The 22597-nt window shown below is 46.2% G+C and overlaps 1 protein-coding gene across 2 annotated transcripts; it reads right to left on the bottom strand.

Annotated features, from left to right (window-relative positions):
- Positions 1-468: 468 nt before the first annotated feature.
- Positions 469-22056, bottom strand: BSDC1 (BSD domain containing 1). 2 transcript variants are annotated; one of them, XM_037827841.1, is made up of 11 exons: positions 22018-22056; positions 21693-21753; positions 16623-16739; positions 14442-14609; positions 13030-13084; positions 11102-11217; positions 10591-10659; positions 10356-10434; positions 8996-9475; positions 3397-3500; positions 469-2023 (listed from the first exon to the last, which is right to left on the bottom strand). In XM_037827841.1, the coding sequence occupies exons 1-11, from the start codon at positions 22026-22028 to the stop codon at positions 1991-1993; spliced, it is 1293 nt and encodes a 430-aa protein (XP_037683769.1). In that variant the 5' UTR covers positions 22029-22056; the 3' UTR covers positions 469-1990. The 2 variants fall into 2 exon arrangements, with proteins under 2 accessions (XP_037683769.1, XP_037683770.1); XM_037827842.1 differs by lacking the exons at positions 21693-21753; positions 22018-22056 and having other exon boundaries at positions 14442-14518; positions 16623-16721.
- Between the last annotated feature and the right edge of the window lie 541 nt (positions 22057-22597).

Below are 22597 nucleotides of genomic sequence, written 5' to 3'. Positions count from 1 at the left end.
CATCTTCATGGAACCAAAGGGCCTCATTCAGATCCCCCACCCCCCCTTTACCATGACTGACAAGTGGTTTTCATGGTGTTTAACTAAAGATAATTAAAATAGACCCCCAAATCACACACACACGGGGAGGAGAGGAAAGGAGAAAGATGACCAAGAGCAATTGGAACCACTTTTGTTGCAACTTCCTTTCCAAATAAAAGCAGAAGCGTTGGGAATGCAGAAATGGCCTCTTTGACTCCTTGTCTTGGGGAGAGGCTTGTTGGGGGCCCAGTCCCTTCCAAATCCCAAAGCCCAAGCTGAGTCTTGGATGAGGACAAGGGACTTCCTCAGGACCCAGGCTGCTCCCCTACCCTAGCCCTCCCCACACCCCAGGTTCCAAGCTGGAAGCCACCCCTACAGTGTGCACCTGCCCCGGATCCAGTGCAGCTACTGTGGGGGACAAGGACAGATCCCCAGACACCTTCCAACTTCTGTTGAATCTTTTTAATGCTGTTAATGGCAAGTCTGTAAAAGGTTCAGGACAAAGTTCATTTTTCTTTCTTTTTTAATTACAAAACTAACAGCTGTTAGAATTTTTTTTTTTTTTTTTCCTTTTTTCTTTTCCCAGCTACAAAAGATTCTGGGGAGATGCATTATAATTTAAAATATATAATATTGCACAAACAACCAAAAGGTTAATTAAACTAAAGAAATAATTACAAAGAGAAAAACCCCATCCCATCAAAAAAAGATTCAGCATTCTTTCCATCCCACCCCCTCGTTGAAGGTATGAAGCGGAAGTGACCACCACTCCCTCGGCAACCCTGACCATGATCCCTTTAAATCAGTGGTGAACACACAAGATTATGTACAAGAATCACCAGAGCAGCATCGTGAAGCACCAGGGTCTCCAGGGATTCCTGCAGCCCCTCATTCCCCCAAGAGAGGTACGCTAGACCAGAGTGGAAAGTGAGAGCCACAAAGGCTGGGTTTGTCTTCAGGAAGAAGAGCTTTTGCAGAAGTCCGATATAGTCTCAAGAAGTTCACCCCCAACATATCCCTTCACGAAGCAGAAGGGCTGAGGCAGAGTACTCGGCTTTGATCTCTGCTCTGTATTGCCAAGAGCTCGCTTACGTCCTAAGCTACAGGGGAGTTGAGGTGGGTAGTTGGTTGGACAAGGTATCCTGGCAGGCAATGCACAGAAGGGCCTGAAGTAGACCCCTCCCTTCCTGGGGAAGGGAAGAAATGCAAGAGCAGATTCCTGCAGGTGGCACAGCTGGGCTAAGGACTTGGGTGCATCTGACATGAAGAAGCCCTGGGAAGGGTGTGGGGACGTACCAGAGTTGGGCTGGATGAAAGGAAGGAGGTGGGAACTTGGGGTTTGGTCTCCAAATTCTGAACCAGGAATGGAAAAGGTCTAGGAGGGGAAAGAGATTTCCTGAGGGAGGAAAACTTCCCCAAGATTAATACCTCTTACCCACTGGGAAAGGAACTAAAATGTGCTCTCTTGCCACAAGCTCTATGTCCTTGTCTAGCCATAGCAGGTGGCATGACCTTCCTTGCCTGCTAATGGGTGGACAGAGTGTGTTGTCTCAGCTTGCTCCAAGAGGCCGATGGTTTAGCTTCTGACTACACAGGCAGAGGGGCTTGAGCTATTCCTTGGGACTACCCAGCAGGAGTCCCCAGGAATGGTGGGTACTCAGGAGAGAAATGTAGGCTCTTCTGGTGATGGGGGTAGGTATCCTTCCCCTTAGGTCAGTCATCCTATGATTGACACAAGTCAGAGTTCCTGGCTTGCATTTAGAGAGCCCCTTCCCAGGTAAATGGGCAGAGGTGCCTTTTTAGGTGTCAAAGGACCAGCAGGGAGCAACCCAGGATCTGTACACAGAGCTCTCTGGTTGGCAGAGGCCATTTAGGGGACATTCTCAGTCAGTGTCTTCCAGGGCCAGGTTGAGGCAAGCAAGGGAGGTGGGAGTGCTGTGGGTGGGGGAGCTGCTTGTTCTGGCTCCCCTCATTCCCAGTCCTCCCACTCCACATCTTCCAGCTGCAAATGGGAGGGGATAATGGAGAGCACAAACACATTGAGTTCTTTTGAGTCAAACCCAGACTTAGCCCTCCCTTGCTGAACAGGGCTTGCCTCCATTTGTGGATAGCCTGCCCTCTGCTGAGCCACACCCCACCCTCCTATGACAGTGAACTACCAGTCCTAAGGCTGTGTCTGCGAAGCAGAGCTGCCTTGTGCCTGAGGGGTAGGGCTGCTGCTCTAACCATTTCAGACTCAAAGGAAATGCTTCCACCAACTCTGGATACAAGAAGGGATGCCCTACCTATAGGAACCAAGTTAAGAACATGTCTCCTGCTGGGCAGTTAAGGCCACAGCTCTGAGAGGGAGGGAACCTGAGAGTGGCACTGGACTACGGGAGTTCACAGGGTCGTCAATCCTCTGGCACCAGCACCCTTATCCCCTGCAGGAGTCTCCTTGGGGAACTTTCTCTGGTCTTGCTATTACTCTTGGTCTGCCATCAGCTGTTCCCTGGTATGATTGCCTATAGAATGACTGCTCAGATATACTGTATGTCTAGTTTTAAAAAGGCACAAAGCCACTGTGACATGACAGGTGCTGTGGGCCTCCTTTGCCCTGGGGATAAAGAAGTCACAGGTATGAAAAATTCTTAGGTTTTTCCAATATGAAAGATGAGGCCCTTTGAGTCTCTCTAATCTGTCCACTTCTTTATAGCAGGTTCATGAGTTACTGGATGGTAGGATCATATGGTTCTTGGTTGACAGAGAAAGTAACATGGACTTGAATCAGATGTTTGGGCTGGTGCCTCAGTTCTGTCACTTACTAGTTGTGTAAGCTTTGGACTGGTCCAGCCTGTCATGCGAAACGACCAATTCTTGATTCTGGGAGGTAGTGAGGAACAGGAGCAAAAGGCTGCAATGAGCTGAGTCACTGGAGTGGGGTTTGGGGTATTTGGCACTAATGTCCACTGAGTGCCTACGATGTCCCAGGCATTATGGCTAGCATATCTATATGCATCATCTCATTATAGCTCATAAGCCAGGTCTGGCAATTGTCAGTCCCATATTTTAGATGAAGAAACAGAGGTGCCCTGGATCACATTCTGTCTTGGCCCATGAATCAGGTCTGTATTTTTAAGTAGTGTCTTAGGTGATCTGGATGAAGAGCTAAGGTCAAGGACTCTCTTATCTGTCCTCCCTAGAACTGAGGGGAAACAGAGCCTGCTGATGACAACTGTTCTGGGCCTGAGTGGGAGGCCTCAGCAATGTTCCTGAAGCCAGTCACTTCAGCCAGAAGCAGGGATCTGCTTTGAGGGGACTGCTGGGCTTGGTGGGAGAGTTCTCAGACCCTGGAATCACTTGGCTTACTTCCCTGTACCCAACCAGACCACTCACCTCCCCAGATGCATCCACTTTGGAAAGTGCGATCTGCACTTCTTCTTCAGTCATGTCCAAGTCAAAGTCCTTCTCCCAGTCCTCGCTGATGTCTGTGCTTGAGCCTGGAAACAAATCCACAGAGAGAAAGGCAGTGAGGAGCAGGGAAAAGGTTGTTGCTGAGAGTGATGACACTCTTTAAAAGTTCCTGACAAATACACATCAAAAGTCTTTATATTTTGCTTTCACGTTTTTGGCTCAGCAATCTCACGTTTAGGAATCTATTCCAAGGAAAAATTACAGATTCAGTCCAAGATTTAGCCAAAAAGAAGTTCACTGAGGACCATCATGAAAACTTAGAAACGACCTGGAAGACCACTATCAGGAATTACTAAAATAAATGGTGTAGTCACACCTTGGAATATTATACAGCTTTTAAAAGTTAGGATGTGAAACATTTATGTAAATGGCAAAACAGTCTTACACTACTAAGTGAGGAAAAGCAGATCACTAAAAAGTAGTGAAGCAGTTTGGCCCAGAGGCTCCTTGGGAGCCAAAGAAATCTCCCAGAAGAAATAATGAACCTCCTTTCTCCTTACTCACCCCATTCTGCCTACACTGATCTTGCTATTCCTTAAACATACCAGGTACATTACCACCTTAGGGGCTTTGCATAGGTTGTTCCCTGGACCTCAGATATCTACATGCCAATTTCCTCACCTCCTTCACTCCTCTGCTCAAATCTCACCTAAATGTGGTCTACCCTGACCAAACCATTTTAAATTGAATGTACCTCCTCATTCCCAGTTTCCTTCACTTTGCTCTAGTTCTTTTTTCCATTGTACTTATCACTTTCTAACATAATCAGACTTATTATGTTTATTGTTTAATAACAGGAATTAGAATTGAAGCTCCATAAGGACAGGAATCTTTGCTTGGTTTTCTGTGAATTCCAAGTGCCTAGAACAAACACATAGTTGGCATTCAATAAATATTCAGGGGCTCGTCTTCTAAACCTGATGTTGGAAAACTACAGCCCCATGGGCCACATCCAGCTTGCCATCTGTTTTTATAAAGTTTTTGGAACAGTCATGTCCACTTGTTTACATGGTGTCCATTGCTGCTTTTGTGATACAATGGCAGAGTTGACTAGTTGCAACAATCTGTTTAGCAAAGCCTATAATATTTAATATCTGGCCCTTTCAGAAAAAGTTTACCAACTTCTAGATGATTCTGATGCCTGCCGAAGTTTAACAAACATTGTTCTAAACATTCATCTTTGGGCATGACTTCTTACAAGGCATTATTAAAAATGTACACAGGAAAGTTATTTCTAAGAAGCAATTGCATGAATAGTTCTTTAACATAAGCCAGTATATCCAATATGATTTCATGAAAAAAAATACGCTCACAGATGCATGTAGAAATACAGAAAAGATGAGCAAGATACCCACAAAAATACAAATAAAAGTTATCTCTAGGTGATGGGTTCGTGGGTAATTTTTCTTGGGGCCTTTTTTTCTGAAAATGAACACAGACTACTTTGAAATTAAAAAAAAAAAAAAAAAAAGAAAAGCATCTTTAAAAAGATTAGGCTTCTAATCCCCAAGTGGGATAACCCATAAACATCTGGCTTCTTGTCCAACTTGCTCCTCACCAGGCCTCCAGGATCTGAGACCTCCCTGAGTCCCACTCCCACATTTCTTATAAGGAGTCTCACACTGTCCTCTCTTTTCAGCCACCTAGCTGGCCACAAGCACTGCGGGAAGAGCATGGTTTTTGGGGCCTGGCAGACCTGGGTTGAATTCTTACTCCTTTATCTATTGTGTAGCCTTGGGCAAATTATTCTGGGCTTTAGTCTATTTATAAAAAAAGGATAAAATCATCCCCTTTGCAAAGAACCACCCGAAGAGCTTATTGGAATGCAGATTCCTGCTTCCTGCTCACCCTGCCTCCCCATTCAGGGCCAGCAGGTCTAGGCGGTAACCCAGGTTTCTGCATTATAAACAAAATTGCATGGGTGATTCTACGTAGACCTTGACACACAGTGAGAAAGAATGGTGTCAGTGCCTCTTTACATATACATATATGTAACATATATATACAAATCACACACATATGTAACACATACACACACACCCACAGCAGATAATCAACAAATGGAGCCATAATTCTTCTAAAGGCCTTGCCTTGTCTCAGAGTTAAATAATTTTGCAAATGGTCCCACAGAAAGTCAGGGGCAGAGCTGCAATGAAGACCCAGTTCTCCTGACTCTTCAACTAAGTCCTCCTGTGCCTTCAGGACACACTGACGGTACTCTTCCGACTGGCCAGTGCAGACTCCTGGTGGGCTGGCAGCCTGGCTCCTGGCAGACTCCTCACTTCAGCACTGTGGCTGTGGCAGCTTTCCCTAACCTCAGGTTGCTCTGAAGGGATTTGAAATTCCCTCTTCAGGCTTCAACACTAGGGCAAACCCTTCTATGGGTAGAAAACAGAGTCTCAGCCAACACTCAGCACTTCACATCCACCCTCTGGGGTGGGTACTAGAGTCCCAGTTTACACATGAGGACATAAAAGCTACAAGTGGCAGAGCGAGATGAGAATTTGGGCTCTTTCTGCCATCTGCCTCCTCTCACCAACCCAAACTGGCACACAAAGAGTATGGAGATCAACATAACACTGTGCATGTGGTAGAGGACTCATCTGAGCAACAATTTACAACTTCATGACGGAGTTTGCTTCCTTTTTTTTTTTTTTTAAAGAAAGGGGAGTTTTCAGGTGATTACTAATGCTGTCACCCACAGCTCATTTTATTCTGTTTAATTGGATCTCTTCTTCCCCAAATAAGTAATGGAGGCAAAACTGCTTCCAGGTCAAACAGATTGTCAAGAGTAAAGCAGGGCCTTCAACCAGGGCTCCTTCCAGTTTACAGGTCTGCCTCACGCTCGCTTCTTCACCTCCCACCACTGGGAAGGCCAGTGTCATATATATCAAGTGGAAAGCAACTCTGCAATGATGGGGATCACCCTGGGACCCTGTGGCTAGCCACTCTAAGAGACTGCTGTGCCTGGAGAGCAACCCTCATGTCCTCTAGGATGTGGGCATAAGAGGAAAAAGGAGTCAATCTGTCTACAAGCCTCTATTCTTCCTTTTCGTATCTACTCTGTTCCCAGTGTCCTACTCCAGTCCTGGCTATCCTCCACCTAACTGTCTACAACTGCTTCTGGTGGGTCCTCTGCATCAAATCCCCAACCTCTCCTCTCACATACCCGAGTATAGCTGAGAGGTTAAGAGCTTACACTGTGCCTCCTCCACAAACTCAATTTCAAGATTACAGTCTCCAATAACCAGTATTTTTTCCCTCTAATCTCCCTCTGTAGTAGCCAATTCCAAATGGAACCTATAATTCTTTAAGCCTCCAACTGTTTCACTATCCCTCATTCCCTTTCTTACCCAGCTCAGATTCCATGAGCCATCATTTTGATCACTTCTTACATATATTTGGACTCTCTTCTTTTCTTCCACCGATTTCTACTAGCAAATGTGAACCCTGGTTAAACCCAACTCCCCATTTGCTCTGCCTGTACCTGAGCAACTGAACATGGCTGGACAAAAGCCAACGATGCTAACTGGTCTCACTTAAAATCCATGACCACTGCCTCACATGGGCCCTAAGTACCACCCAGCAATCCCACCACACTGTCAGGTTCATCTGCTCTTCCACTCTCCTTAAGGACTACTTCATACTTTTCTAAATATTTATTGGGTAAGTAAGATTGATCTCAGTTTCCTACTAATACAAAATGGAGAAAATACAACACACTTAATAGGGCTTTTGTGAGGATCGAGTGATGTGCATACAAAGTGCTTAGCACAGAGGTAGACATTCAGAGATTGCTCAGAGAAAGTTATCTCTTATCATCATCATCATCATTTCCTCAAAGCAAGGCTCTAATCAGATTTCTTCCTGCTTGAGAATCTATCCTGAAACAATTACTCCAATTTTTAGAGGAATAAGCAGTGGCTAGAAAAGATCAATAACTTGTACAAAGTCACATGGCTTATGAACAAAATTGGGATTTACACCCAGGACAGTTTGAACTCCAGAGCTTGAGCCCTTAGCCTCCATGCTCTGCTGCTCTATGGTGCCAACTCCAACATTCCAAATCTAGCTTAAGATTTTAAGTTCCAAACTTAAATTCTATTTCTGAGCCAACACGTCCACCCTTCTTGTTTCCCCCTCTCCCGGGAGACAACATAGAGAAGTGGGTTTTGATCAACACCCCTCAAATGTGCTCCATGCCCCCTTCCATCTGGAATTTGCAGGCTCCCTCAGCCTGGACTATCACTTCCCCTCACCTGCCCCAAAGTCGCCAACTCTCCTATACAGCGCCTGTCTCCTTGATGAAAACGCTGGCGCCGAGATTCCTTCCTTCTCCGGACTCCTCCAGCACCAACCCTGTCTCATGCTGCCTTGGACTCCATCATAAAGACTGCAACTTTTGCCCCTCCCCCTCCGGTGTCTCGTAAAGAGTAGGAGGAGTTCAGTGGATGACCTCACTGAGTCAGAGTCAGAAGGAAAGCACTGTGTTGGAAATTGGAAAGCCTGCAGTTCCATCAGGGGGCAGAGTAGGGGTGGGGGTGGGCCCATTTCTCATACCCTGCAGCAAACCAGTCCCGCACTGCACCTGCAGGCCAGGCTTTACCTGCTGGCAAGCTCTGGGGCTGTGATTGGTACTGAGGGTTAGCAAAGAGAGGATGTGTGTGTGAGGGACTGAGGGGAGATCTTGCTGACAATCCTCCATCTCTGGAGAGGTATTCTGGATGTGGCAAAAAAGTTGACACCAGAGCTACCCTTGTCCTTTAATTCTAGCAGTTACAGATGTTCTCCTCTGACATAAAGTCAAAGAGAACCCAGTGTAAAATTCTATTATACAGATAAGAAACCAAGGCTTTATTACTTAAGCTGGTCACAGCAATGGGTATTATTATTCTCCAAACTAGACATATAATTTTTGTTTCTGTATTTTAAAATGATTCATAATAATAATTAATGAAGGGTCAAAATAGCAAAATGACTTTCCTACAGTTAACCAGGGGAGAAGACCCTTGACATCAATGATGCAAGGGGCTCCCAGCCCAAGGTAAGGGTGAGGTGTCCAAAAGGACAGAAATGGGCATAGTATGGCAGGTAAAGGCAAAGGTCTGAATGAGCCAGACGTGGGCATGAATCTGGGCTTGTCGTTTCCTGGCCACCTGAAATGGAGCATGTTAACATTTTTGAGCCTCATCTTCTTCAGCTGTAGAATGAGGATAATAAACATCAACCTCTGGGTTGTGATGTATAAGTGAGAAATTAAATGCGATATAATGTATTTAGCATAGGGCCTGGCATAAACTATATTTTGTTTATGATTGTAAGATATATCCTGATTTTGGAGACTATGCACATCTTAGACTTGATGAAATATGGTGATAAATACCTAATATATTGTAGCTATCCTCATCATCATCAGTATCACAAATAAAGGGAATTTGTTCTAGGATCCTAACAAGGGACAAGAAGATAAGACTGCTTGCCCTGCCCCAACACAGCCCCAGGGTCAGGCCTCTGGACCTACCTTTCTTTCCGTTGTTGGAGGGTGTGGACTTCCCACTGTCTGAATTCAGTTCAAACACCCGTAAGTCTGTGGGCACTTCCTCCCTCAGAGTCTCTACTCTGGCAGGAGGCCTGGGCTCTGGGCCGCTGGGCCGGCCAGTAGGGGTGAGAGGCTTGGAGTGAGCTAGGGGCGGGGGCCCAGTCTCGCCCACATCCTCAGCCAGGCCCTGTTCCTCCAAAGATGCCTCCAGCAGCCTTTGGGACAGCTCCTTGGGCAGCACTGGTGTCTCAGATGAGGTGGCAGGGTTGACGATCTGTGTCACGAGGGAGATGCTCTCGCTGCTCTCTGACGGAGTCACCTCTGTTGGGGGTTCAACTAGGGTCACAAGATTCTCTTCACAGAGGCTCTGGGGGCCAGCAGCTCCTTCAGGCAATGTGGAAGTTTTGGCTACAGGGATCTTTACTTCTTTTGGAGACATAGGTGAAATGCCCACAGGCTCCTCTGTAGAGAGAAAAAGGCAGGAGGAAAAGGGCACTGTACCCTGGAGAGTCCCAAGACAATGTTGGAGCTCTATGAAGAGACCTCAGGTTTCTGGCCAAATTTACTCTGCTCAAGACTAACGCCAGTTTCCTCATCCTCCCTCATACTCTCCCCTCCGTGGTTCTGCAGATACTCTCTGCTTTCCCATATCCCACATAGGGCCTAGCACATGTCTGGTAGACACTTGGGTCCAGTCAATGCAGCACAAGATGGCCTCACTGATTAGAAAGCCAAAATTTGAAAATAAGTCAGTTTGAAACAGGTTAGTCTCTGCTACATCATAGGTGTATGATCTTGGACAAGTCATTTAATCTTTCTTTACTGTACCTGCCTAATTAGTGAAAGAGAAATGCTGGAGTTGTAGTGAGGACCGTGCATGGAAAGCTGGGCACACTATCAGGTAAGCAGCCTTAACATGCTTCCTAAGCTACACTACTAGATAGAGAACGCTTAGCTCCCTCCCTAAGACAGTGGTTCCCAAACGTGGAAGGGCATTAAAATTACTAGGGGAGCTGGTAAAATAAAAGTTTGGCCTCATCCACCTTATTTAGAAGGCAGGAGAGGGAATCTAGATTTTCAATAAGCAACCTGAGTGACTATGGAGCAGCCCATTCCTGAGCTGCACAGGAACCTGCTCTGACTGGCATCTGTGATTTCTGTACCTAAACCCAGGACTCTGCTGCCTTATCAAACATTTCCTTGTTACCTTAGCCTGTCCTCATTCACCACGTAAGAAAACTGTACTCATCCCCTTCTTCTCCCTGAGCATCAAATCATTCCAGGCTTCTGGCAGGGCCTGTCACTTGTCAGCCATTGCTGGCCATCGGTCCCCACTACTCACCTTCTTCCTCCTCCCAGCCAGGCTCTTCAGAGATGCTCTGTTCTGCCCGCTGCTTCAGGGCATCCCTCCGGGCCTGCTCCTGAGTATGGGGGAACAGAAGGCCAGAAGCAGTCAGGGGACCCTCTTCCCAGACACCAGGACTCATGGCACCCTGTGTCCCCTTCTTTCCTCCACCAAATCCAGCCTGTTTTCCCCAGGGCTGAGTGGAGTAGCTCCCTGGGCTAGGCCAGCCTACCTGCTCCAGTTGGTGTACTTTATAGAAATACCGATGCCAGAATTCTGAATGGGAAACTGCTGCTGGGACCTGGAGGGAGGGGAAAGTGGGGATGAGACTTTAGGAATGGCTGTGTGGGGTATGCATCCCCAGTGTTATCAGCCTGCTCCTAGATGCTGTGGATCCCAGCATAGTTAAGGCTTAGCAGTGATTCTCAGAGCACTTCCAACCCACCGAAGTTTCCGCCAGATCCACCTTCCTGGCCCAGCTCGGCCAAGGAGGATGAAAAGAACTTCCTTCAGGTGAGGACTTTGCTGGCCCTTCTATTTCTCACCATTCTCTGACTGCAGAATCCTGGTGAGTCGGCTTCTCCTGTGCGGATTCTCGGCTCATGACATGCCTGTCTGGCTCTACAGGGTTTCCCCCTGCTCTTTGGGCCAGATGACTCCACATTGATGCTGGACACGTCCCCTCCCACCTCCCAACACCTCAAGTCTGGTGCTGGTTGAGGTCCTGCCGACTGGGCCCTCACCATCTTGGTGTAGAGGGCCCGGATGGAGGGGCTGCCTACAAGGAGCTCTGAGATCTCCCCCTTCTTCTCCTCCAAGCAGAACTGGGAAAGCCAGGCGTCAAACAATTCCGGGGGCCCTGCAGAGGGACAGATGGTCAGTTCCCTGGGTCTTGGGAAAGAACACTGGGCCTACAGAATAAACCTAAGCCTGGGAACGGACAATGAGGAAAGCATATGGGTTTTTTCAAAGACATAAGGCCCAAAGTGGGGGGTCAGGCAGGGGGAGGGGGTGGGTGGACCTCAGAGATCAGGGTGGGGCACCTATGGGATCTCCAGAAAGGGCTGCAGCCCATTCCACCTGGCTACTGAATACCAGCCCCCCAACCCCCGAAAGTGCTGTTTTCAGATCACCAGTGACCCCATACCCCATGTTGCCAGATCCACTGACTACTTGTCTGTCTGCCCTTTATGTAACTGTTCTGCAGTTTCTGAACCTGGGAGCCACTGCCTTCCGCTTGAAGCCCTTTCTCCCCTGGCTTCTCATTCTTTTGAGACTCTCACACTTCTCTGGTTGCTCCTTCTGAGTCTTCATGGGTTCCTCTCTTTTCTTATGGCCCTTTTTGCTTCTCATTCTCTATTTTCTCCCAAGATAACCTCCAATAAACTGTGAGTTTCAAGCCCTTCCTCTCATCGGCAGTTCCTCCGTCTCTCTTTTCAACCCAGACTGCTCTTCTGGGCACTAGATCCACAGATCAAGTGTGGACACCTCCTCCTGCACAGGTGCTGCAGACTCAGTGTGAGCTCGTTTACTTCCTCCAGTCTGTCCCACCCAGTAATCCATGTAGAAACCTGGGAGCCATCCTAGAGTTCCGTTAGCCAATCACCATGGATCCCACTTTTTCAGTGTCCTGTATGTACACTTTCCTCTTCATTCCACCTGCCATTTCTTAGGTTCTGGGGTTAATTCTGCTGAGGTTCCAGCAGCCTCCTCATTGGGCTTCCCGCCTCTTGTCTCTCCCTCTCTCATCCTTCACAGTACTGCCCAAAGGCTCTTTATATAGTACAAATCTGATCATCTCAGGCTCAAAATCTTTCAACAGTTCTCTATGGAAAGGTTTTTAAAGCTGGGGTCCACAGATGGGCTCCAAAAGGTAAAAGAGTCCCCATATCGTATGCAAAATCTGGAAGCATATTCTGGAGAGAGCGTTTGTCATTTTCAACAGATTTTCAAAGACCTTTGTGACTAAAAAAGGTCAAGAACCACTACCTCCAGGCTGCTAGGACAAAATTCAAACTGCTTAATTTAGCAAGCAAAGCCCTTCCTACCAGCAGCTCTTACTCCCTTTACTCCCTCACACAAATCCTTTTACCAAATGGCAAGGTGCTCCCTGTCCTTTCTAGGCCTTCAAACATTCTGTTGCCTAGTGGGTTTACTTCTTATTCATCCCTAAAACCTCAATTCGAGTGTTATTTCCCAGATTCCCCAGGCTGGGCTGGGTGCCATTCCTCTAGGCTCCCAATGCCCCATCACTCCATTCTCTGCTATCTCTCTTTTATTCACTGTTTCTTTGTCTTAACTGTATGTTTCTCGAGGGTTTGACCTGGTTTGAGGGTTTGACTCATTTCTGTTCTCCAGCTTGCAGCATGGAACCTGCTGCATGGCAGGGGCTCAGCAAACAGGGGCTGAAGGTAGGCAGGGCAGCAGGACCGGGAGGGAAGCTGAACTGAGAGAATGAGGGAAGAGGGGAGCTAAGCCTCAGCAGATAGATGAAGACACCCAGATTCAGGGAGGAAAAGGGAATATCAACCCTTCCCACCATGCATAAGGTACACACTAGCCCCATTCTGATCCTCCATGTAAGGGGAACCTGGCTTCTGCTATCTGAGGCAAACAGGGCACACAGCCCAGATCCCCTTGGTCTATCTGCCCTGCATGTTTGCCCCCTCACCATCTGGTTCATTGCAGTAGGTTGCCGGGTCTGACTGCAGGCTATAAAGGCGAGCCTAGAAGAAACAGAACAGAAATTCTGTAGTGTTGAGCACAGAAAGTACCCTTTCCCTCCCAGGGTACCCAGTCAACCATAACCCAGCTTCTTCCATAGCCAAGTAGCCACCTGGCTACTATAACTATGGGCACTTGTTAATGAACACAGTGGTATAGGAAGTGGAACATGGTTCTAGGAGTCCAAAGAATTGGGCTCTCAGAAAAATGGTCTTTAACCCAGTACTCCACACCTGGAAACTAAGTTAAATACAGTGTAAGCAGGCTACAAAATTACATGAATAAAATGCTTCTAAATTATGTGAAATTTGAGAAATGTTAGAGAAAATATATTAACTAAGCCCAAACGTATGGGTAAATTTTGAAATACAACTCTCCTCAAATTAAAACCATTCATCAAGAATTTAACTTCATGGCCAGTCTGCCCAATGAACTGTAAGCTGTGTCCCCACTAGTGCCATAAGGTGGCAAACTTTAGCTGGTAAATAGCAAGCCCCACCCTCCTTCCTTAGTATTCTGTGAAGAACAGGTCTGCTTGCCTGCCTGCATCAGAACTTCTACAAATGGTTCTCCTGATAACTCACAGTCATTATCATGTAAAAGTTTTCATCATTTCACTCAAATGTATACTAAGTGGTGGTGCTAATGCTAGTGCTGAAAAACATGCTTGAAAAATCAGTGCGTTTGGAATGCAAATTCAAAGTGATAAAATGCTATGAAGGGCAAACTCCCATGACACAAACTGTTAATTTAGTAGAAAAATATTCATTGACCTAAGAGAAGGAATGATGAGAAAATAAACTGTGGCTGAAATACACTACCATGGTTGTTTATTTAAAGGCCCTGAGAACTCTTCCTCCCCATCTTACATTTATTCCTCCTGGAAATTAGTCTTAACCCAAATGTGGAGAGGCTAGACCTCCCAAGATGCTCCTCACAGTGTTTCTGATTATGGTTGAAAGCCGAAAAGAATCTAAGTGTCCAACACCAGGGAAATGGCTGAATAAATTATGCTATATGCACTTGCAAGAATTTAAAACCATTTCAAATAATGGTGATTAGGAAAGATGCTCATAGTTTGTTGTATTTTTTTTTAAAGGCAGGTTACACAATTATATGTATCAAGTCTATCTTTTGTTGAGAAAAAACCCCTAAATTTTATCTTTACCTATGTAAATGAATGTTCCTTTGGGTGATGAGATTATGGGTTTAGAAATAATTATCTTCTTGCTTATCAACATTTTCTAATTTCTTTATATATGTACTTTTTTTAGCTTGAACATGTCTTGCTTTGAGTACAGTTGAGAAGCTAAAGCCCAGTGCTGGGCAGCATCCACAGGAAAAACTGCCAGAGAATACCTTGGTGCCATCGTAGGGTTCTGCTGTGCCAGAAGGCGTGCCCATCAGGGTGATGACATCGCAGTCAATGGTTTTGTCTGGCGAGGGGGCAAAGGTGTCTGATATCACCCCCAGGAAATCAGACAGTCCCTTCTTCATTTTTTCCGTTGCCCCCAAGGAACCTTCGGTCTGCAGAGAGAAGCCAGCAGAGGAAGCAAGTGCCCCAGAGGCAGGCTGCAATCTGGAGTATGGGGGGTGGGAGGGTAGGGTGAAGCATCAGGGCCAAAGGCGAACGGGATGTGTGGGGACCAGGAAAGGGCTCAGGGCCTTTTACCCAACCTCTGGAACTGGAGGAGAGGGAGGCAGCCAGGCTCCTCCATTCCCCAGATGGAGCAAGCCTGTGTAGGTCAGAGAAGAGATCCTTGCCTAGCTGTTTCATTGAAATTTCAAGGCCATCCAGGCTGATCAAAAATTGACAGGAAAGCTAGTTTATGGATGGATGAGTAGAAAAATAGGGGAAGGAAACAAACAAACAAACAAAGGTACCCAGTGTTCTTTTTTACTTCAATTGCTCTTTTTCACTTTAATTATTATTCTTGTTATTTTTGTGTGTGTGCTAATGAAGGTGTCAGGGATTGATTTAGGTGATGAATGTACAACTACGTAATGGTACTGTGAACAATCGAATGTACGATTTGTTTTGTATGACTGCGTGGTATGTGAATATATCTCAATAAAATGAAGATAAAAAAAATTGACAGGAAAGGATCCGTGCCACAGACATTTCAGTGGGGCAGAGGGCCAATGGGCTGAGTGGTGGACAGGGTAGTAGCTTCGAAGTCAGCTAGATTGGAATCCCAGCTCTACCACATGTTGGTTAGGAGACCTTTCTCCTCTCTCTGAGCCTCAGTTTCCTTATCTGTAAAATGCAAATAAATATACATTCTTCATAGGGTTACTATGAAGATTAAATAAATAGTAATACTATAATAATTTCATAATCATTGTTGCCTAGGAAGTAGTCTATTTTGTATAAATGGCTGCGGAGACATAGTCAGGAGAGAACAGAGAGCCTTGCCTCAGGGCAAAACCTACCACAGTACCTGGCATGTGTTGGCACAGGTATATAATCATATTTGTTGAATGAAAAAAAGGAATGAATGAATGAAAGAAACAAGTGGTGTCTTTGCTACCGACTAGATTTATAGCATTGTCCCTCATGCACATCAGCAGCTGTGGTTAGCAGGCATACAGTATTTTACAAGAGGAGTCAACAAAATAAGCATGGCTAAAAAACTCCAAAATGTGTCTTTCATAACACAGCCTCTAATCACAATGCAATAGATTCAGCAGGTCTGCAAGGAACCAAAATCTGTTGCAATGCTAAAGGAAAAACCACAATCCAAAACCAGTACACTGTACTTCACTGGAAATTTAGATTTGCAGTTTCTTTGACCATACACAATTTCCACTTTTCACAGATTTTAGAACCTAAATCCCATTTCACAAGAGGCTTTCTGCTCTATATCACTGATTAATTAATAAAAACAGGGTCAGGAAGAGTATAAGTTGACACAATCTTTCTGGAAGGTAATTTTGCAACAGATATTGAAAGGCTTAAAACTATTCTCACTTTATGATTGATCCCTTCCAAAAGTTTATTCTAATTAAGCTATTACAGCAATGGGCAAAGATTTAGCAATCAGAATGTTTACTGCAGCTCTGTATATGATATTGGAAAAAACTGAAATAGCAAACTAGGAACTGGTTAAATCCACATAATGGAATACCAAGCCATTTATGATATTAGAATGAGGTTTTGCAATGATTATTAAGGTAAAAAGTATGTTACAAAACATAATATTTAGTTGATCCCAGTTTTGAAAACGATGCACTCCTTCCTTCCTTCCTTCCTCTCTCCCTCCTTCCTTTCCTTCCTCTTTTTTATATACCTGTATTTTCTAAATTGTCCACAGTGAATGGCTTTGCTAATAAGAAAATATCTGCCAACACAACACAGAAGTGGGAACGCTAAATATTACCTAACATCCATAGCTTATTTGCTTGACACAAATCTTTCAAAATGGGAGTCTATGGGGAAAATAATCACTTAGTGGTAGAAAGGTTGGGAAACCCCACCGGGATCCCAGGGTGGGTTAGGCTGTGAGGGGCAGTCACTTGGAGGGTGTGGGCAGTACTCACAGCCAGCTTCTCCTTGACCACGCTGGCGGTGGCTGCGATGGTGCAGGCTGTGTCATGCTGCACCACCTGGGTGAACTCTGTCAGGTCCCGCTTCATGAACTCCAAGGCTTCGGAGGACTATGGGAAGACAGAGAGGGAATGACAGAACCAGCTGGCCCCACCCATCCCCCTTGTTCCTGTTCCCTGTGTCTCTTTAGTACCGATAGAAACAAGTGCCATGGGGAGCCTGGGTTCAGAAACAATGGCCACTTGTCCTAATTCCGTGACCTGGGATTACCTGACAGCAGAGAGCACAGGGAAACTTCCTGCTGCTCTGGATGCAGGGACTGAATCTCAAGCTAAGGTGCTCATGAGCTATGTGGCTATAAGCATGTCATATCTAGAACTCAGTACTCTAGATGAAGGAGGTGGACTAGATCAGTGATTCTCAAGAGCAGACCAGGGAGGGGACACATAGAGTCTGAAAACAAAACAGACTTTGATGCACTGACTTGATATGCTTTAAGTCATGATATTTGCTTCAAATTTGAAATAATATGAAGAAAAGGTGTATGATTTTTTCATTCAACAAAGTGGGGAAGGCATTAAGAGAAATACTGGATCAGATTCTGAGACCTTCTTGGTTTCATCATTCCATGGTTCTACCTACCCATAAAGTTCCTGCGGACAGTAGACCCAGCTGGAGGAGCAGCCCCTCCGTCCTCTTCTAAGACTTGCCCTATATTGTTTCATATTCACCAACCCTAGGATACCTTCCTGGACTACCTCTGTGCTCACCCCTGCAATCCTTCTCATTTTACATGGGGATAATCACCTGCACTTTTTTTTTTTTTTTTTTTTTTTTTTTTAAGCAGGTTTCAGATGGTTTCTTCTGGGAAGAACCTACTCATTTGTTTTTAAATCAGCTTGGGAAGCCTGAGTCAGACAGTATCATCTGTCAGCACGGTGCTTCTCTGGGGAGTAGTAATCATGCCACACTATCAGACCAGGGCTCCTTAACTAGAGGTGAGGGATCATTTATTAATTCACTCTCTCCATCATGCTGCCACCACCTTAGTCTAGGCCACCCTGCTCTTTCAGCTGGACTTCTCCCAGATTGCATGCCAGATACTTCTACATCATTCTCCTTATGACAGCCAGGGGGAGCTTAGTAAAAATCTTCAATGGTTACTGCCATAAGAACAAGTATAAAACCTTTACCTTCACTTACAAGACTACATAATCTGGCCTCTGGCAGATTCTCATCTACCACCGTGCTCCTCACTGAGCTCCAGCCACCATGGCCTTCCTTAAGTTTCTCAAGTGCCCTAGGATCTTCCCTACTTCAGTGTTTGAAATCACGATTCATTCTACCTGACACATACAGTTCTAACTTCTCAAAACTAGGAAGCAAGCACAATGAATGAACCCTCTCATGTGAATGGCTAACTCCTGCTCATCTTTCAAGTCTATCTTACATGTCATTTTCCTGGAGAAGTTTCCCTGATGTTACCTCAAACTAGGTTATCTCCCCCTGCTTCACGCTCCAAGATGACCTGCACTCTTCTTAAACAATCATCAAACTCTGGACTCATGATTACCTATTCAACGTCTGACTTCCTGGATAAATCAAAGTTCTAGGAACAAAGGGCCCATGTTTTCTGTTCAGATGCTTCCCAGGTGCCTGACACAGAGTCTCACATATATTAGGTACTCAAAAATGCTGGCTTGTTAAATTTACGTGTCCCAGGGTGATTTTAATTACGTAACCATTTGTAAGACTATTTGATGAATGGTTGTCTTCCCCACTAGATTGAGCTCTGAGGGGACAAATATGAACAGACATGGTCCTTGCCCTCAACAAGGTCACAGTCTTCTGGGGAAAATGCTCACGTAATGGTGCTGATGTTAAAGGGCACAGCAGTGACTAGCGTATCATGGGGAGGTTGGGAAACTAGGGGGAAGGATGCCTGAGTTAGGCCCCAGAGAATGAGCAGAGTCAGCTAAGGAAGCGTGGGCATGGTAGAATATTCTAGGCTGAGAGAACAGCAACAGAAAATGTGGAAGCAAAAAACTGGCATGGGTTTATTGAGGCCTGCAAGTATTTTAGTTCTGATGAATGTAAAACGTGAAGCAGAAGTGGTGAGAGATGAGGCTGAAGTGGTTGTCAGGGGCAACCATGAAGGGCCTGGTAGGCCCTGTGGGTGATGGGGAGTCACCAAAGGTTTGAACAAGGTTGGGACATGAGATTTGCATTTTCAATAGGTCACTCTAGAGACAGGCATGCAGGATGGGTCCAAGGGTGACAAGATTAGAAAAATAGGAGGAAGATCAGTCAGGAGGTTGTTGTAATAGTCCAGGAAGAATATGAACAAGGACAGTGCTGGTAGGGAAGGAGAGGATGGGATTGCTTCAAGAAATATTAAGCAAAAAGGTGGACTTTGTGATTAAATAGATCTTGAATCTCAGGGCAAGAAAAGAGTCAAGGAAGAGCTGCTGGCTGCTAAAATAGGTGAGTAGGTAGTGCTGCCAGTTAAGATAGAAAATATTGAGGAGAATAGGTTTAGACAGAAGATGGTGAGATTGACTTTGGCCATGTCAAATACGAGATGACTGTAGGATATCTGGGACAGTTGTTCAGTGGAAGTTGTCTTCAAACACTGAGGTTCAAGGGAAAGGACTAGGAGTCACCTAGATGAACTGGGTGAAACATGGAAGTGGAGGATGTCATCCGAGAATTCCAAGTCTTTAGAGTGAGCAGAGAAGTGAGCTGAACACAAGGCCCTGCAGAACACCACTTTGAAGGGGCAGGCAGAGGTGAGGCACCATCAGGAAAGGAAAAGTAGAGAAGTACACGGAGAATTGAGAATCATGTCATGAAGTCAAGAGGGTAGAATTTTAAAAAAGGAGTGATCACCAGTGTCACTAAGCAGCAGAAAGGTCCAGGAAGATAAGGACTAAAAACCACCCTCTGGATTTGATAAGTGGTAGGTGGAGCTAAGTGTGAATATAGATAAGTATATGGATGGTTTAGATGGTGGCTACAGGGGTGGGGAAGTAATTAAGAAAGATCATGCTTGTTGATTTCAAGTTTCAAAAAGTAGAAGATGAGGTTCTCTCATAGAAGTGAAAGGGGAAGTGGCTGAAGAGGTGGCTTGAAGAAGAAGTTAGGTTTTAGAAAAGTGTCTGAAGGCAAAGGGAGAGAAGCAAATGAGGGACTCAGCAGGCTTGTTATGGAGTGTTCAGGCCCAGGTGAAGTTTTGGGAAATCTGTGCTGGGGCCATTGAGCAATGTGACTTTCCCTAGAAGTATTTAGTGCACACTCGCCCCTCAATGGGAGGAGGTAAAAAACAGGGGAAGGCAGAATATAGCACTATCTGATTCGTAGTTTCCAGGGCCATGTGTGCTAAGGGGTTCAAGGGAATGAGGGTGCTGGGAAGTAAGTCCAAATGGATCCTCGATGGGTAGGGAAGGAAAATAAGGCCAGGAAAGCATTGAAAGATGAAGAAAAAATGGAAGGAACAATAGACTGGTGTCTATGAGGTTTCGCCATCACCCTCAGCACTTCATAAAAACAGTTAATGTTTATACAGTGCTTACTGTGTGCTAGATATTGTCCTATGTAGTTTACATATATTATTTAATCCTTAGGATAATCCTATCAGGTAGGTATTATTAGTATTCCCATTTTACAGATGAAGAACTGAGGCCTAGAGACGTTAAATAACTTGCCCAAGTTCATATAAGAGTAGCCAAGAAAGAGAAATTAAATCTTCTTTTTCCAACTGGGGAATCACCAGAGGCAGACACCCCTCCCCCCCCCAATCCCCACACTTCAAACAAACTGGGATTGCCCAAGAACAAGGATAGACTTCTTTATGAGTTATGATAGGATCCACCTTGAGGGAAACACATTAGAGGCTCTCACAAATAGCCAAGTGATCGTCAGGCTCCCCTTTCAGGAAATGGCTCAACAGGAAACAAGCTACTCTGGGGCCTCTTCTATTAAACTTCAGAGTGAAATCCTCTCAGTCCTCATCAACAACATAAAACAGCTCAGGACCTTCTCTGATTTGTTGGGCTGCAGCCAGAGAGTCCAGAAGCACCCAGGCTGGGAGAGGAATACAAATGCTCCTAGTGTAGAGGACTGACTTTACTGAGGCCAGAAGTCTCCTGGAGTCTGCCCTGAAGCAGGACTCATCCCAGCTGCTTGAGGTTAAATAGTAATTAACTTTTTCCATAATTCAGTGGGACTGGTTTTGACAAACGAGCAGGGAATGAAACACACACTGGCAGTCTCCACTGGCAGAGCCAAGCCTCACTCACCCCACAGGGACTGCTTAGCTAGCCATTCAAGGTCCACCATTCTCTGGCCATCAATCTCTCTTTCTCTCTCTCTAGCCCCTCTGCAAACCTCTCAACTGGACAGAACTCACCAGGCACGTATGTATGGCTCATGCTCACCTCTGACCTGGGTACTTGGCACTCTTCCTGTCTAAGTGGGGCTGGCCTCAGTGAGGTTCCTTCCCTGGAGTGTTCTTGATGAGATATCCCTGTATTTTCCTTCACCAGCACTAACCACCATTGATTCAATAGCCATTTGTATGACTCTTCAGTTAATGGCTGTCTCTCAACCAGACTGTGAGACTGGTGAGGCCCAGAATTTCAATTGTTTACCTATATATGTAGTTTTGGGATGTGTCAGAATGCTGGCTGTGGCATATACTCTAACATTTAAATGACTACAGAAGTCAAAATTTTCCTATTGCTAGAATCCTTTATTTTCAAGGCCTAGATCAAATGTTCTCCACGAAGACGTTTTGAATTTCTCGAGTTGGAATAAATTGCTCCTTCCTATGGATTCCTACGAAAGGGTAGCTCCTGCCTTTAAAACATCTTTCTTTCACTCAGGCTAGTATCACAGTGGTCTGCGTCGGGGTCTGTTCTCTCGTAGAATGGCAGGGGCTAAAAGTAGGGTCCGGGTCTGCCTCTTCCCGGACGCCCGGCGTCCGCACAGGCTAGGGCCAGTGACAGGTTGTAATGAACTGCCCCGGGCCCTGCAGGAGAAAGGAGGGCGCCGGCTCGGCTTACCTTCTCTTTCACTGTCTGGTAGCTCTGCTGCAACCAGCTCCGCCACCAGCCCACGTCCTCCCTGTGGAAGACACACACATCTGGCTGCTCTGCGGTGCGACCCCTTTCAGCCCAAAGATCGGGCCTCAGTTTCCCCCCAGATATGGCCCGTGGACGGCGGCTTCGCAGACCGCTTCCCCATCCCCTCACACTGAGACTGCACCCCACCCTATCGGCTCCGTCCACGCCCGCCCTGTCCTCTTGTTCCCCACGGGGACCCTGGCCCAGCATCCCAATCCTGGGAGAGTTCAGGCCCCAACGCCCAGAAGCAGGACGACGAGCTCACCCTTCCGCCATCTTGCCCGCATGACATCACCACTATTTACTGACCTTTGACTTCCGACCGGCCCCGCCCCCCACAAGCTCCGCCCTAGAGCGCTCGACCCAATCCCTGAGCGGGCGCTGTCCTCAGTCCAATCCCCGCCCCGCTCCATCATTAAGCCCTGCCTCCCTGAGCTCCATCCAGTCTCTGCCCAGAGTTCGCCCTTAAACGTCCCACCTGAAGGTTCTATCCAACCCTCATTGAGTCCCTCCCTCAGGCCCCACCTCGAGCGTTGGCCCAACCCCCGCCACCCCCTAGAAGCTCTCAGAGTTTAGCTGCGGACATCAGTTACGGTGGCTGCAGTGGGACAAACTCGGAGAAGTGGGAGCAGAAAGGAAAAGATGAGGGAGCGCGACTGGAGCGCGAATGTTTAGATCCCAAAGCGCAGGGCCAGAACCGCCCCCCTTTGTGAAATCAGCTGCGTAGACAGCTGCTGCGGTCTCTTCGGGCTAATTCAATAAGCTCAGACTGCTAGGCTCTGGGTCGGGGTTTGGTGTGCGGAAATTCAGAGATGGCTTCCATGCTGCGTCTGAAGGGATTCCCA

This window comes from Choloepus didactylus, chromosome 2 (genome assembly GCF_015220235.1).
Source record: "Choloepus didactylus isolate mChoDid1 chromosome 2, mChoDid1.pri, whole genome shotgun sequence".
Taxonomy (NCBI): domain Eukaryota; kingdom Metazoa; phylum Chordata; class Mammalia; order Pilosa; family Megalonychidae; genus Choloepus; species Choloepus didactylus.
The sequence above is the reverse complement of the archived record's forward strand: the minus strand, read 5'-3'. Positions and strand labels throughout refer to the sequence as shown.